Raw genomic sequence first — 15,245 nt, 5'->3', positions numbered from 1 at the left:
AGAGGTGTGGGGAAGGAAAGGAGCAGTGGCCTCTCATTTCCCTCAACTCTCAAATGAAAGAAATATCCAGAGATAGATTTCACTTTTCTGGACTGAGGGGGTTTGGTTTGTCTCTGGGCAGGTGAGGTGATGAAAGCCCAGCACAGCCTCAGGTTGTGTTCCATGGACTCCCAGAACTGCCAGTCCAACCAAAACACAGCCCAGAGCTGCATTAGCAATGAGCACAGAGCCAGGGCAAGGCTGCACTTCCAGTTAACCACAATTTCCATCTGCAGAGCCCTGAGTGCCCCAAGGGCCCCTCACAAGCCCTCAGGACCCCACCCCTCTCACCTGTGGGAACAGAGGCCGCTCCTCCCTGACTTTCTTCAGGCAGTCTGCTACCAGCCTCTTCATGGCCTTGGGGCAGTTCTTGTACAGCTTGCTGAGGTCTGGGGAAGCATAGCCCCTGCCAACCATGAAAATGATCTGCAGAACAACCACCCACAACAAAACCAGGTTACTACACAGGGGGCTGAACCCAGTCCCACAGGGCACCGACACTGCCCTGCAGGCTGGGCTGCCCGACAGCACAGACTAAACACAACCATTGTCCAGCCTTGGAATATTGAATACTTATTGGGGTTTTTTCCCTTAGTAAAAAGCACCAAATCCAATCCTCCTGATGCAGCAGCAGCATATTTAACACCAAAATGGGAATTTCCCATAACTGCAAATGTATAAAGCAATATTTTACTGTGCACCTGGGAATAAATTAACAGGGCACTTCAAATATTTATATACAAGGAATTTTCTCCTTTGAGTGCCTGCCCTGTCAATCCTGAGGTGAACTCTCAGTTCCACATTCACTGCTGACACCAGGCAGGCTGGCAGCCCCACCTCAGCTGGTTTAATAAAGAATAAATTTGCATTTTCCCTGCATTTCTCCAGGCCAGGGGATGTGCCATGGGCAGAAGGGAGCGGGGCTGCCCCCAGGGGGCTCCTACCTGATCTCTGTTGTTGATGTGGGAGTAGGGCAGCTCCCCTGTCATCAGCTCATAGAGCACTATGCCATAGGAGTAGACATCTGACTGGAAGCTGAAGGGGTTGCTGTCCTGCATCCGGATCACCTCGGGGGCCTGCAGGGGAACCAACACACACAAAACTCAGCAGCAACACCAGAGAGCCAAGAGAGAGCATCTGGGAAGCAGAGACTGAGCTCAGCTGGAAATCTGTGAGCAAAGGGCACCCCAAAGCTTGAGGAGTTCACCTAAAGCTCTGGACAAGCTCAGGCTACTCCACATCTAATTAAAATTATCAACACAGTTCAGAAACACAAAAATCAATGCTTTAACTGAACAAGCATTTTGCCATTAGAAAAAAATATTAATATTTGCATTTGCAACATTTATTGACTCCTGTTACACCTTACACAGAACTGAGCCTGAGTTTGACCATCAGTTCTTAAACTGGTATCAAGGTTAAAAGGGAAAATACAAAACTCTCATCTCTTGTAAACTGACACCAAGGCTTGGTCAGGAAATGTGAAAGCCAAACACAAACCAGGACATATTGAACAGATCAGGAAAGAAATGCAGGAACATTTTAACATTTTGCTTATTTCTTAGTTTAACATATCTCCTAAGTTTGATGAGGTTACCTAAGGCTCTGGAGAAGTTCAGGCTACTCCACATCTTATTAAAAATAACAATACAGTTCAGAACACACCAAAAAAAAAAAAAAAATCAATGCTTTAACTGAACAAGCATTTTGCCACTAGAAAAAAATATTAATATTTGGATTTGCAACATTTATTGACTCCTGTTACACCTTACACAGAACTGAGCCTGAGTTTCACCATCAGTTCTTAAACTGGTATCAAGGTTAAACAAATAAAATATATATTTATATATATAAATATATAAAAATACATAAATATATATTAAAAATATTTTCAAAAATACAATTTACTCTTGTAAATTGATGCCAAAACTTGGTCAGGAAATGTGAAAGCCAAACACAAACCAGCACATACTGAACAGATCAGGGAAGAAATGCAGGAAAATTTAACAGCTTTGCCAATTATGAAGCTTCTTAAAATCAACATTGTCAGATGACTGAGCAAAACAAGGTGTGAACCATCAGAAGAATTTTCCCCATTGACTGAGATCTTTTCTCCCTCCTAAAGAATCCCCTCAGAATTATTAAGCAAAGCACTAAAGTACAATAAGGGATCACAGGAGCTTCCAAGGAAAGAGAAACAGCCTTCCCTCCTGTGACAGCTCAGCAAACATGGGCTACAAATGACTAAAACAAATATATTATTTTTTTTTTAAAGCCTGCAATGAGCAAATATGCAGGGTGGTTTTTTTTTTTCCCCAAGGTCTGTTTCATGTACACAAATACATTGCATTGGATAAATTAGTTTTAAATCCTTTTTTTTAAGAAAAGCTTTTAAAATTTGGCTTTTTGTACAATTTTTTTTTTTTACAGAAAAGAACATTTCTACTTCTGGAACTCTGTTTCAGGTGATGTGTGTATTCTCCAGAGCACAAAGCATCCTGACATTCTTAACACACATTCCCAGATACACTGGCAGCCCTAAATATTTCCAATAACTCACGAGCCCCAGTGGAGAGTCCATGGGTGCTGGTGCCTGCTCTGCACAATCCAGCCCCAATTCTCCCTTGTCCTGGAGCTGAGCAAAAGCCCAGACAGACAGACAGACAGACTGACAGACCCGAGTGTGCAGGGGCAGGTGCAGAGCATGGAAATGCAGGAATGTTGTGCTCACCATCCACAGGATGGAGCCCGTGGGCTGCTCCACCTGCTGGGACCCACTCCACCTGGATTTCACAGTTGCCAGACCAAAGTCTCCTATTTTCACTGTGAGGCCTTCATGAAGAAAGATATCTGTGGCTTTGTTAAAGAAACTGCACAAAACTGAGTCAAACATTGGATATTTTCTGACCTGACTGGCAAGTGCTGCTTGTTCTATTGAAACCTGCTGGGAGCTGTATGGGAAACAAAGGAAAGGGATTTTAAATTAACATTTAACACTAAACCAGAGCAGATGTTCAGCAGCATTTGCAGATTTATCTTTATGGTGAGCCAGGACAGAAATCCACAGTTCATTGCCATCCATGGCTGCAGCTCCTTAAATAACTGAGAAAGGGAAACAGCTCAGAGGTCTCAAACTCAGAAAATTAAGAAAAAACAATTACAAGGAGAATTAAGTATCAAAATAAAATCTATTTCCATAAAGTTCTCTGGCAGATCTGCTGAGGTCTAACTATGATTTTAATCTGCAAATATATCCACACTATTTACAATTATCTCCTTCATGGATCTGTCACTGATATCTATATTATATATATATATATAATATATCTATTATATATCTATTATATATATAATATATATATATCTATTATATATCTATTATATATATATTATATATATAATATATATATTATATATATATTATATATATATTATATATATATTATATATATGTGTGTGTATTTTATATATATTTATATGTGTGTGTATGTATATATATTTATATATACTATACATTTTAGTTACATATATTTATATTTTATATATAAACATATTTATAATATATATTAAATATATATATATATATATATATATATATATATATATTCAAATAACCCCAGCACCTTCTCTGCTGGGTTTATTCTAAGAAGTTATCATTTAATGATTCCACTTAGGAATGCTGCAAGTTCAAGAAGATAATTCAGACATATAAACCTTACTGACTCTCTCATTTCTGTCAGGAGCAGAGCAAACTTATTTCATAAAAATGATCATCATTAACTAGGAATCACAAATTTCTGGCCTCCTATACAGTAAAATAATTGAGTTTTTTTGAACTGAAAATAGAATCCACTGACACTGTGGAACTACTGGACTTGGCAGATTTTTTATGATGACATTTGCCAAAACATCCTGGTCACATCTGATGGAAGGAAGCCCCAGTTCCCATCTCCAGGGATGCTCTGGTAATTCCAAAATCAGGCATTTCAAAGGTGAAAAATCAGCTCACAACATTTTCACTCCAGATGTCTTACTGAATATTTATTTTTGCACAAAATATAATGGTAAAAGTCTGCCTTTTCTTGAGTTTAAAGTAGAATTTTGGCTTCATTTCTGCCAGCTATGTGAGGAGTTTTAAACACACTAAAAATACCCAAGAGACAGAAACAAACCCATGTGTGCACACAGATGAACACACAGCTCCCATCAATGAGAGCAGCATGTGGGTACCAGAGGACTGAATAAACCCCATTTCAGTAAAATTAGAGAATTCTGGAGCACAACTGTGTCACATCTTTATCCCAAGTGTGGCCCTGTGGAAGTCCTTGCTAGCTCATCAACAGGGATTGCCCATTAGTATTAAATACATAAATATATTTTAAAAAGCTGCTGCAACCCCCACAGAAAGCAAGCTCCAAATCACCATTAAGAAATCCCTCCCTCTCTCCCAGCAGAGAATGGAGACTCAGGAAGGATACTATTGGATTTCATGTCTCTGTGGATGATGTTCTTTGCATGTAAATAGCTGTGAAGGGAAAAGCACAAGAGCCATTAGCAGGGCTGCTCACAAACCATCAGCATTTTCATTGCCCCCAGACAGTTTATTCAGTTTATTCCACACCCAGCCCCTTCTGGCTTTCCACAAATCTACTTTGGAACAAAGAAATGGAGCTGTGCTCGGTGCAGAGAAGAAATGCCAGGAAGGAGTGGCACAAATTCATTAACCCTGGGAACCTGGGGCTGTGCTCACAGCCATGAGCTCTGTGCCCTGTGCTGGGGCTGACAGCTCCAAATGGACATTTAACCTGCCAGATCCTGGAGGTGACAGCTCCAAATGGACATTTAACCTGCCCAGATCCTGGAGGTGACAGCTCCAAATGGACACTGAAACCTGCCCAGATCCTGGAGGTGACAGCTCCAAATGGACACTGAAACCTGCCCAGATCCTGGAGGTGACAGCTCCAAATGGACATTTAACCTGCCCAGATCCTGGAGTCTGCTCCAAATGGACATTTAACCTGCCCAGATCCTGGAGTCTGCTCCAAATGGACATTTAACCTGGCCTGATCCTGGAGTCTGGTTTGCAAACCTGGGCCTTCAGCTCTGCAGCTGCTCCTGTGCTCCCAGCATCAGAGGCAGGGCTGAAAGCAGAGCTGGAAATGCTTCCAGAAACATCTGGGTGAGTCCTGGGGAACAGAGCAGCCACCCCTCAGCCCACAGAGCATCCATCAGTGTGTGTCAGACACTGCAGGGTTACACTGACACAGGGAGGAAAAGCTCCCTCATTCTGAATTTACAACAGCTTTCATTTGCTGCACTAGAGCAAGAGCTCAGGCTGGACAAGCAGATAAAATAGCTGATAAAATAGAGAAAATCTAATTGATATAAGGGGAAGAAGGGGGGAAAAGGGGAAGAAGGGGGGAAAAGGGACAAAAGGGAAAGAAAGGGGGGGAAAAGGGAAAGAAGGGGGGGAAAAGGGAAAGAAGGGGGGGAAAAGGGAAAGAAGGGGGGGAAAAGGGAAAAAAGGGGGGGAAAAGGGAAAAAAAGGGGGGGAAAAGGGAAAAAAGGGGGGGAAAAGGGAAAAAAGGGGGGGAAAAGGGAAAAAAGGGGGGGAAAAGGGAAAAAAGGGGGGGAAAAGGGAAAAAAGGGGGGGAAAAGGGAAAAAAGGGGGGGAAAAGGGAAAAAAGGGGGGGAAGGGAAAAAAGGGGGGAAAGGGAAAAAAGGGGGGGAAAGGGAAAAAAGGGGGGGAAAGGGAAAAAAGGGGGGAAAGGGAAAAAAGGGGGGGAAAGGGAAAAAAGGGGGGGAAAGGGAAAGGGAAAAAAAGGGGAAGAAAGGGAAGAAAGGGAAGAAAGGGAAGAAAGGGAAGAAAGGGAAGAAAGGGAAGAAAGGGAAGAAAGGGGAAAAAGGGGAAAAAGGGGAAAAAGGGGAAAAAGGGGAAAAAGGGGAAAAAGGGGAAAAAGGGGAAAAAGGGGAAAAAGGGGAAAAAGGGGAAAAAGGGGAAAAAGGGGAAAAAGGGGAAAAAGGGGAAAAAGGGGAAAAAGGGGAAAAAGGGGAAAAAGGGGAAAAAGGGGAAAAAGGGGAAAAAGGGGAAAAAGGGGAAAAAGGGGAAAAAGGGGAAAAAGGGGAAAAAGGGGAAAAAGGGGAAAAAGGGGAAAAAGGGGAAAAAGGGGAAAAAGGGGAAAAAGGGGAAAAAGGGGAAAAAGGGGAAAAAGGGGAAAAAGGGGAAAAAGGGGAAAAAGGGGAAAAAGGGGAAAAAGGGGAAAAAGGGGAAAAAGGGGAAAAAGGGGAAAAAGGGGAAAAAGGGGAAAAAGGGGAAAAAGGGGAAAAAGGGGAAAAAGGGGAAAAAGGGGAAAAAGGGGAAAAAGGGGAAAAAGGGGAAAAAGGGGAAAAAGGGGAAAAAGGGGAAAAAGGGGAAAAAGGGGAAAAAGGGGAAAAAGGGGAAAAAGGGGAAAAAGGGGAAAAAGGGGAAAAAGGGGAAAAAGGGGAAAAAGGGGAAAAAGGGGAAAAAGGGGAAAAAGGGGAAAAAGGGGAAAAAGGGGAAAAAGGGGAAAAAGGGGAAAAAGGGGAAAAAGGGGAAAAAGGGGAAAAAGGGGAAAAAGGGGAAAAAGGGGAAAAAGGGGAAAAAGGGGAAAAAGGGGAAAAAGGGGAAAAAGGGGAAAAAGGGGAAAAAGGGGAAAAAGGGGAAAAAGGGGAAAAAGGGGAAAAAGGGGAAAAAAGGGGAAAAAGGGGAAAAAAGGGGAAAAAAGGGGAAAAAAGGGGAAAAAAGGGGAAAAAAGGGGAAAAAAGGGAGAACAGGGAGAACAGGGGGGAAAAGGGAAAGAAAGGGGGCAAAAGGAAAGGGGGCAAAAGGAAAGGGGGCAAAAGGAAAGGGGGCAAAAGGAAAGGGGGCAAAAGGAAAGGGGGCAAAAGGAAAGGGGAAAGGAGGAAGGGCACTCACTCCATGCCCTGGGCGGTCTGGCGGGCGATGTCGATCAGCTGGAACATCTGGAACTTGGTCTCCTGCACGTGCAGGTGTTTGTAGAGGCTGCTGCCCTCACACCACTGGGTGACAATGGCCAGGTTGTCCTTGGTCATGTAGCCCATGAAGAGCAGGATGTTCACGTGCCGGGTCTTCCTGACAGAGGAGCACCAGGAGAAATCAGTGGCTGCACCCACAGCGCTCCCCAGGGCTGCTCAAAGGGCACCCCTGGCTGTGTGCACCTCATCTCTGCAGGCCCAGCTCCGTGTGGGAGTCAAGTCTGGGCTCACAGATAATTAAAATACAACACAGTTGCCCTTTTCTGGTTTTTCAGCTGGTCTTTTGTATTTTAGTTACAATACTTCCTTTTAGTTATTTGAAATCAACATTTAAGAAAAGGATGTCTGAAAACCCAAATGGTTTGACATCCACAAGCAACAGCCACACTTGCAAGTGGGGTTAGAAGTTACAGGAATGGCAGAAATCACCCTGGAAGCTGGGAAAAATCCCAGCTTTAGGTGGAAGACTAAAGACTTCCTTCCACCCCCCAATTCTTCCCCATTCCCAGCTGCTTTCACAAACCAGAACTTTTCTTTCCACCCCCAATTTTTCCCCATTCCCAGCTGCTTTCAGAAGCCAGAGCTTTTCTTTCCACCCCAAATTTTTCCCCATTCCCAGCTGCTTTCAGAAGCCAGAGCTTTTCTTTCCACCCTCAATTTTTCCCCATTCCCAGCTGCTTTCAGAAGCCAGAGCTTTTCTTTCCACCCCAAATTTTTCCCCATTCCCAGCTGCTTTCACAAACCAGAACTTTTCTTTCCACCCTCAATTTTTCCCCATTCCCAAATGCTTTCACAAGCCAGAGCTTTTCCTTCTATCCCAACTTTTCCCCATTCCCAGCTGCTTTCAAAGACCAGAGCTTTCTTTTCTTTTCTTTCCAAACCCTGATTTTTCCCCAAGAGAGACCAAAGGATGGCTATAAACCCTCAAGGAATTATCAGAGATGGGTTTTTTTATGTATCTACTTGGTTCATTTTCAGCAGTAACATCACAGACACTAAAAAACCTCAGGATCTGAAAGCAGAGAACAGTTACACTGAGCAGTGCATGTGCTTAAGGAAAAAAATTATTACGCTGCAATCTGAAGAGGAACTTCAAAATTAAACACTTGAAGAGTTCAAGTGTGGTGAGGATTAGGGCAGAATTTATTAATGCCCACCTTCACTGCCCAGTGTGGTCTGAGCAATGTGGGAGACCACAAAAATCCTCTGAAATAGGACTTTTTTAAATTCTTCTCTGGGAATCTGCTTTTTGTGCACAGAATATTGGGCCAGAAGGTTCCAGGGAGGCAAAAATGCAGCAGCTGGAATATCAGAATTTAGCAGTGCAACACCAACTCACCTCAGGACAGCCACTTCATTCCTGAAAGCCTGGAACTGCTCTGGGGTTGGGTCTACAACCTTTAGGATCTTCACTGCTACATCCCCTGGAAATACAATTACCACAAATTTATTGAAAGTGCAGCTCTCCTTTCCTCCTCAAAATAACATAAATAAACAATGAAACTAAAATCCCTCATCTGTGCACAGCACACCTCTACTAAAGGGTCAAGATTTCCCTGCAAATTCCTGTGGTATCAAGCAATTAATTTAGCTGAATTTCAGTCTAATGGAAAAAGCCATTAATTAATTATTTACACACTTCCCTTCTATTTTTAAGGGAAAAAATTCCCTTAAATTTTTATTCTCTCCTCCTTTTTGCAGGATATATGTACACACACCTTTGTGGTTTTATTATCAAATTTAAATATTGAAGTGTTTTATAAATAAACTTCATCTGATCACATTAGAAAACCCAACAGCTCTCCTTCATGCAGAATTTCATTAATTATTTAATTCTTGAAGAGGTGTGAATGTTCTACTAAAATAAATCATAATATAAATTTAGTTTTTATTATAAAATCTGCCTGAATTCATTTTTCCCCTTGATTTCTGTGTCCCATTTCAGTTCCATAATGAAAATCAGACTTTCAGTGTAACAATATTGCTTCCTTTCTGCTGACAGCATCTGGGCTTTGAGACATGCAAGTATTTACTCATTAAAAGTAGAGGGCAGCAGGTAGGTTTCCAGATTTGTTTTTTCAGGGTTTTTTTCTGACAATTCTGTCATTTAAATTAGAGCCTGGAGGGGTTTCTGTGAGCTTCTGTTCAAAATCACAAGCCATGAATTTGGAAACAAATTCTGCAGCTTTGCAGGGTGCCTGCTTTCAAAATATCCCCACTACAGATCAAACTCTCACATTAATCATTTTTTCATTGAAAAAACTCCACAATTTATTTATGCTGATTTCCTTTCCATCCTACCTGGAAATGAAACATGCTAATTGAACCACAAAGGTTTAAGAGAAGCTAAATATAATTGAAGAGCAGGCTGTGGAATTTCCCAGCTAACAGAAAATAAACCCTTTTCAGAAAGCAAGCTGGGAACATGGGAGTGAAGAGATCAGAGCAGTGAGAATGGAGAGTTGTGAGATTGAGGTTTGGTGTCTGAGCTTTGCTTTAACCCCAGGGCTGCTCTCATACAGCAGATCCTGGTTCTGCCTGGGCCTTTGGTGAAGGATGAGCACCCAGCAGCAATAAATCCATTTTCCCTCTTCCCTTGGAGGCAGATGAGCACCCAGCACCCCTAAATCCATTTTCCCTCTGGAAAATCTTACACAGCAGATCCTGGTTCTGCCTGGGCCTTTGGTGAAGGATGAGCACCAGCAGCAATAAATCCATTTTCCCTCTTCCCTTGGAGGCAGATGAGCACCCAGCAGCAATAGATCCATTCTGCCTGTGCCCTTGGTGAAGGATGAGCACCCAGCACCCCAAGATCCATTCTCCCTGTGCCTTTGGAAGCAGATGAGCACCCAGCACCCCTAAACCCATTCTCCCTTTGGAGGCAGATGAATACTCAGCAGCAATAAATCCATTTTCTTTTTGAAGGCAGATGAGCACCCAGCAGCAATAAATCCATTCTCCCTGTTCCCTTAGTGAAGGATGAGCACCCAACAGCAATAAATCCACTTTCCCTTTGGTGGAAGATGAACACCCAACACCCCTAAACCCATTCTCCCTCTTCCCTTGGTGAAGAATGAGCACCCAACAGAAATAAATCCATTTTCCCTTTGGAGGCAGATGAGCACCCAGGTGCAATAAATCCATTCTCCCTGTGCCTTTGGTGGCAGCTGAGCACCCAGCAGCAATAAATTCATTTGCCCTTTGGTGAAGGATGAGCACCCATAGCCCTAAATCCATTCTCCCTGTGCCTTTGGAGACAGATGAGCACCCAGAACCTGTAATTCCATTTTGCCTGTCCCTTAGTGAAGGATGAGCACCCAGGTGCAATAAATCCATTCTCCCTGTGCCTTTGGTGGCAGATGAGCACCCAGCAGCAATAAATTCATTTTCCCTTTGGTGGAAACTGAGCACCCCAAAATGCCTTTTCCCTTTGGTGAAGCATGAGCATCCAGCACTCCTAAATCCATTTGCCTTGTGCCTTTGGTGAAGGATGAGCACAGAGCACCCCAAATGCATTTTCCCTGTGCCTTTGGTGGCAGATAAGCACCCAGTGGCAATAAATCCCTTTTGTGGCAAATGAGCACCCAGCACCCCTAAACCCATTATCCCTGTTCCTTTAGTGAAGGATGAGCACCCAGCAGCAATAAATCCTTTTTCCACTTGGTGGCAGATGAGCACCCAGCAACCCTGAACCCCTTTTCCCTTTGGTGAAGGATGAGCACCCAGCACCCCTAAATCCATTTTCTCTGTGCCTTTGGTGAAAGGATGAGCATCCAGCAGCCCTAAATCCATTCTCCCTTTGGTGAAGGATGAGCACCCAGCACCCCAAGATCCATTCTCCCTGTGCCTTTGGAAGCAGATGAGCACCCAGCACTCCTAAACCCATTCTCCCTTTGGTGAAGGATGAGCACCCAGCACTCCTAAACCCATTCTCCCTTTGGTGAAGGATGAGCACCCAGCAGCAATAAACCCATTCTCCCTTTAGAGGCAGATGAGCACCCAGCCAGGTACAATAAATCCATTTTCTCTGTGCCTCTAGTGAAGGATAAGCACCCAGCACCCCTAAATCAATTTTCCATTTGGAGGCAGCTGAGCACCCAGCACCCCCAGATCCATTTCCTCTGTGCCTTTGGTGAAAGGATGAGCACCCAGCACCCCTAAATCCATTCTCCCTGTTCCCTTAGGGAAGGATGAGCACCCAGCATCCCTAAATCCCTTTTTTTTCCCTTTGGTGAAGGATGAGCACCCAGCACCCCTAAATCCATTATTCCTGTGCCATTGGTGAAGGATGAGCAGCCAGCACCCTAAATCCATTTTCCCTCTTTCTTTGGAGGCAGATGAGCACCCAGCACCCCTAAATCCATTCTCCCTTGTGCCTTTGGTGAAGGATGAGCACCCAGCAGCAATAAATCCCTTTTCCCTTTGGTGGCAAATGAGTACCCAGCACCCCAAGATCCCTTTTCCCTTTGGTGAAGGATGAGCACCCAGCAACCCTAAACCCATTTTCCCTGTGCCTTTGGTGGCACCTGAGCACCCAGCACCCCTAAATCCCTTTTCCCTTTGGAGGCAGCTGAGCACCCAGCACCCCCAGATCCATTTCCTCTGTGCCTTTGGTGGCAGATGAGCACCCAGCACCCCTAAATCCATTCTCCCTCTTCCCTTGGTGAAGGATCAGCACCCAGCAGCAAAAAATCCATTTTCCCTTTGGTGGCAGCTGAGCACCCAGCAGCAATAAATCCATTCTCCCTGTGCCCTTGGTGAAGGATAAACACAGAGCACCCCTAAATCCATTCTTCCTGTGCCTTTGGAGGCAGATGAGCACCCAGGACCCCTAAACCCATTCTCCCTGTGCCCTTAGTGATCCATTCTCCCTTGCTGGCAGCTGAGCACCCAGCACCCCAAGCTCCATTTCCCCTGGGTGCTGCCCCCCAGCTGCAGACTCACCGTGCCACTTGCCCTTGTAAACTGTCCCAAAAGAGCCTGAGCCTATCCTGGTGGAGAGCATCACCTCACTGGCTTCTATCTCCCAGTAATAGCTGGAGTCTCTCTGTCCACGAGGCCTCTGCAACAACAATTCACAGGGAGTTCATTTCTAATCACCTGTATTATACACACACAAATCAATTCAATCACTTCCTTCACACAACTTCCCCCTGGAACCTTGAGGGGCTGATCCTGCAGTTTGGATTTTTGTTTTTCTCCTCAGTTTGGGAGGGTGGTGGGGGTTTTTAGCAAAAAAACCCAAATAAAAAATCACCCATTTTCATGGATGTCTTGAACTGTTTATCATGAAGGTCTGCACTAGAAAACTAAACCCTAAGGAACATGTATTTTATGATCAAATATTTTAAAAACATCTGAAATATTTAAGAGAGTGGTTTCTTCAAAAGCACAATGCTAAAATTCTGCAACTCTTAAATGGAATAAGCCAAACAGATGAGAGCAAAATTCCCAATGTCTAAGTGAGCAAAACCTGTGAATCCCACTGAGCAACTGTGTTCTCCTTGTGAAAGCTTAGAAGCCTTCAAAATCTCAAGATATTATCAATTATTGTTATCAATTATTATTCTAACTCTTCTTTCTTTGCCCCCTAAGTTTAAATCAAACCTTTGAAGGAAAAGTTGTATTTTGTAAAATCTGTTTTTCCCTGAGACATTTGACTGTCCAATGGAAATGAAGGCATTGGAAACACACAGTTCAAACAGAGCTAATAAAGCCAATTTTAAATAAATTAAAACTAGATCAAAAGGATGTAACCTCAAAAGAATTAAAAGGAAATCCTTGGGCCTGCACTGACAATGTCACACCACTGCCTGAAATTCATTTGCAACCCAGAACACTTTGTCCTGAGCATTTATAACCCATTTATAACAGTGCCATCATTCCCCAATTATTGATAATAAATTGCTCCTGTACACACAGTGCAGAGCAATCCAAGATTATCTGCACCTTTTAGGGCAGAAATTCATCCCTGCTCCTTCCAGTGCAGAAATTCATCCCTGCACACCTTTCAGTGTAGAAATTCATCCCTGCATCTTCCAGTGCAGAAATTCATCCCTGCACCTTCCAGTGCAGAAATTCATCCCTGCACACCTTCCAGTGCAGAAATTCATCCCTGCACACCTTCCAGGGCAGAAATTCATCCCTGCACTTTTTAGTGCAGAAACTCATCCCTGCTCCTTTCAGTGCAGAAACTCATCCCTGCACCTTTCAGTGCAGAAATTCATCCCTGCACACCTTCCAGTGCAGAAATTCATCCCTGCACCTTTCAGTGCAGAAATTCATCCCTGCACACCTTCCAGTGCAGAAATTCATCCCTGCACCTTTCAGTGCAGAAATTCATCCCTGCTCCTTCCAGTGCAGAAATTCATCCCTCACCACTCTCCCAGCAGGGTGTAACTCATTTTTTAATTACAACAAACACCATACTTACAATTTTGTTTTTTTCTTGTGTGTTAGATGCAGGGGCTCTCTCTCTTTGGGCTGGGACTGGGGTTTTAGGCTGAGACCAGCCAGTTGGGCTCATATTGTTAGGACTTCCAGACAGAGCAGAGGGTGAGGCTTTAAGACAGAAACACAAGGAAACAGGTGATGAACAAGAAAACAACCAAATCAAACCATATTAGAAAATGTTTCATTTTTGAAACCATACCTGATTCACTATGGCTTCGAATTGCATCCTGCAACAGAGTAAATGGACAATAAAGTTAATAAATGTAAGAGAACACACAAAGGAACAAGCAGGGCTGGTGTGGAAATTGCTGGGCCAGTTTTAGTGCAATGCAGCACTGGCCAGCAGCTCCAGGATTGGGGATCTGCTCATCACACCAATCCTGCAGGAAACCCATGCAACTTGTGAACTCTGACAACACAGGGAAGATTCACAGCATACTGAAAGGACTGCTACCAAAAAGGAAAGAGAAAAGGGCACAAAACAAGAAGAACCAGCAGCAACACTGCCTGCATTCCCCCTGCACCTCATGCTCGTGTTCCAGGTGTGGACAGAGCTCCTGGCATGGCTCTGCCCCAGGGGACAACTCCCAAACAGCTTCTGGGTAAAGCAGGACTTTTAACCCCCCCCAGATATTCCACCTCAACACCCATGTGAAATAGCTGTACATACTTCAACCCCAAAACAGCTACACAAGTGCCCCTACACAAAGCCCTCTCCTTTTCCAAGCACATTCCCACAGGGAATTTGGCATTTGAGCAGTGATTTCCCACAGGTCACCAGGACAGTGCCACAAGTGTCACCTCATGCCACGGGCACAACACAACTCTAGAGCCATGCACAAGAGAGAACTAAGCTCTGACAAACAGCACTGCACAGCTTTTCTCACCTGCCTTTGGCATTATCCCAAAGTACAAACAGCAAAGGGAAAATATCCAGGGACTGTGTGAGTACAAAGCAAGAACATGCACTACAGAGAGGTTAAACACTGTCAAAGTTAACAGAAGTCAATGCAAATTCTCTAACTAATTAGTAGAATAATAAATGTAAGATTTCATAGGAGGACAGAACAAGCCCACATTGCACTCCACAGTTTCAAATTAAGATTATCCTGAGCAAGGTTTCAGTTATAAAATACATTGGTTTAGCTAATTAGTTGCATTCACCCAGGCTGGACTAAGTGCAGCATTCTTGCAGATTGCCACTGCTCCACACCTGAGTGGATTAAAATAAAATCTGCATGAACAACCAGTGAAGAACTCCTCAATTTCATTATTTTGTTCAGTTTAAGGATAATAAAGCCTTTCAGAACTCAAATAACAAGAGACTGGCTTTGTACATCAGCCTGAGAATGTAACTGCTTTCAAGGAGGCTGGCAAAGGGTAACTAAAGAATTCAAATTGTTTCTCATACTTTTATGAGAGTTCTTACTTCTATGTGGAGTTCTTACTTTGAAAAAGTATTTTTGAGCTTCAATCCTGATGTGAATATTTGTTTATTTGCTTCAGAATTCAACAGCAAACAAACCAAACCCCCTGCTCCTACACCAGTAACACCATCCCCAGTGCTGTAGCTTGTCAACTTTACTTTGATGGGAAATAAAAACAGTGACATTGCTCTTAATCTCAGGGCTTTGGATGGGTACAGCCAATAAAAGCAATTTCCAGAGGGAAAAGCCACCCAATGGATGTGTTTTGAGAAGGTTTTGTTTAAAGGCTGTTTAATGCATTCTAATCCA

General features: G+C 43.6%; 1 protein-coding gene across 4 annotated transcripts in view; it reads right to left on the bottom strand.

Moving 5' to 3' along the window:
* Window positions 1-15,245, bottom strand: part of RAF1 (Raf-1 proto-oncogene, serine/threonine kinase) — a 46,258-nt gene that overhangs the window by 1,809 nt on the left and 29,204 nt on the right. For all 4 annotated transcript variants that reach the window (XM_063164390.1, XM_063164393.1, XM_063164391.1 and 1 more), the window contains 9 exons: window positions 13,709-13,736; window positions 13,490-13,617; window positions 12,001-12,118; window positions 8,396-8,480; window positions 6,977-7,153; window positions 4,518-4,564; window positions 2,771-2,889; window positions 984-1,115; window positions 331-465 (listed from right to left, as the gene is read on the bottom strand). In XM_063164390.1, coding sequence (XP_063020460.1) covers window positions 331-465; window positions 984-1,115; window positions 2,771-2,889; window positions 4,518-4,564; window positions 6,977-7,153; window positions 8,396-8,480; window positions 12,001-12,118; window positions 13,490-13,617; window positions 13,709-13,736 — 969 coding nt within the window. The remainder of the gene's footprint in view (window positions 1-330; window positions 466-983; window positions 1,116-2,770; window positions 2,890-4,517; window positions 4,565-6,976; window positions 7,154-8,395; window positions 8,481-12,000; window positions 12,119-13,489; window positions 13,618-13,708; window positions 13,737-15,245) is intronic.

The sequence above is a fragment of the Melospiza melodia genome, chromosome 10 (genome assembly GCF_035770615.1).
Source record: "Melospiza melodia melodia isolate bMelMel2 chromosome 10, bMelMel2.pri, whole genome shotgun sequence".
Classification (NCBI taxonomy): domain Eukaryota; kingdom Metazoa; phylum Chordata; class Aves; order Passeriformes; family Passerellidae; genus Melospiza; species Melospiza melodia.
The sequence above is the reverse complement of the archived record's forward strand: the minus strand, read 5'-3'. Positions and strand labels throughout refer to the sequence as shown.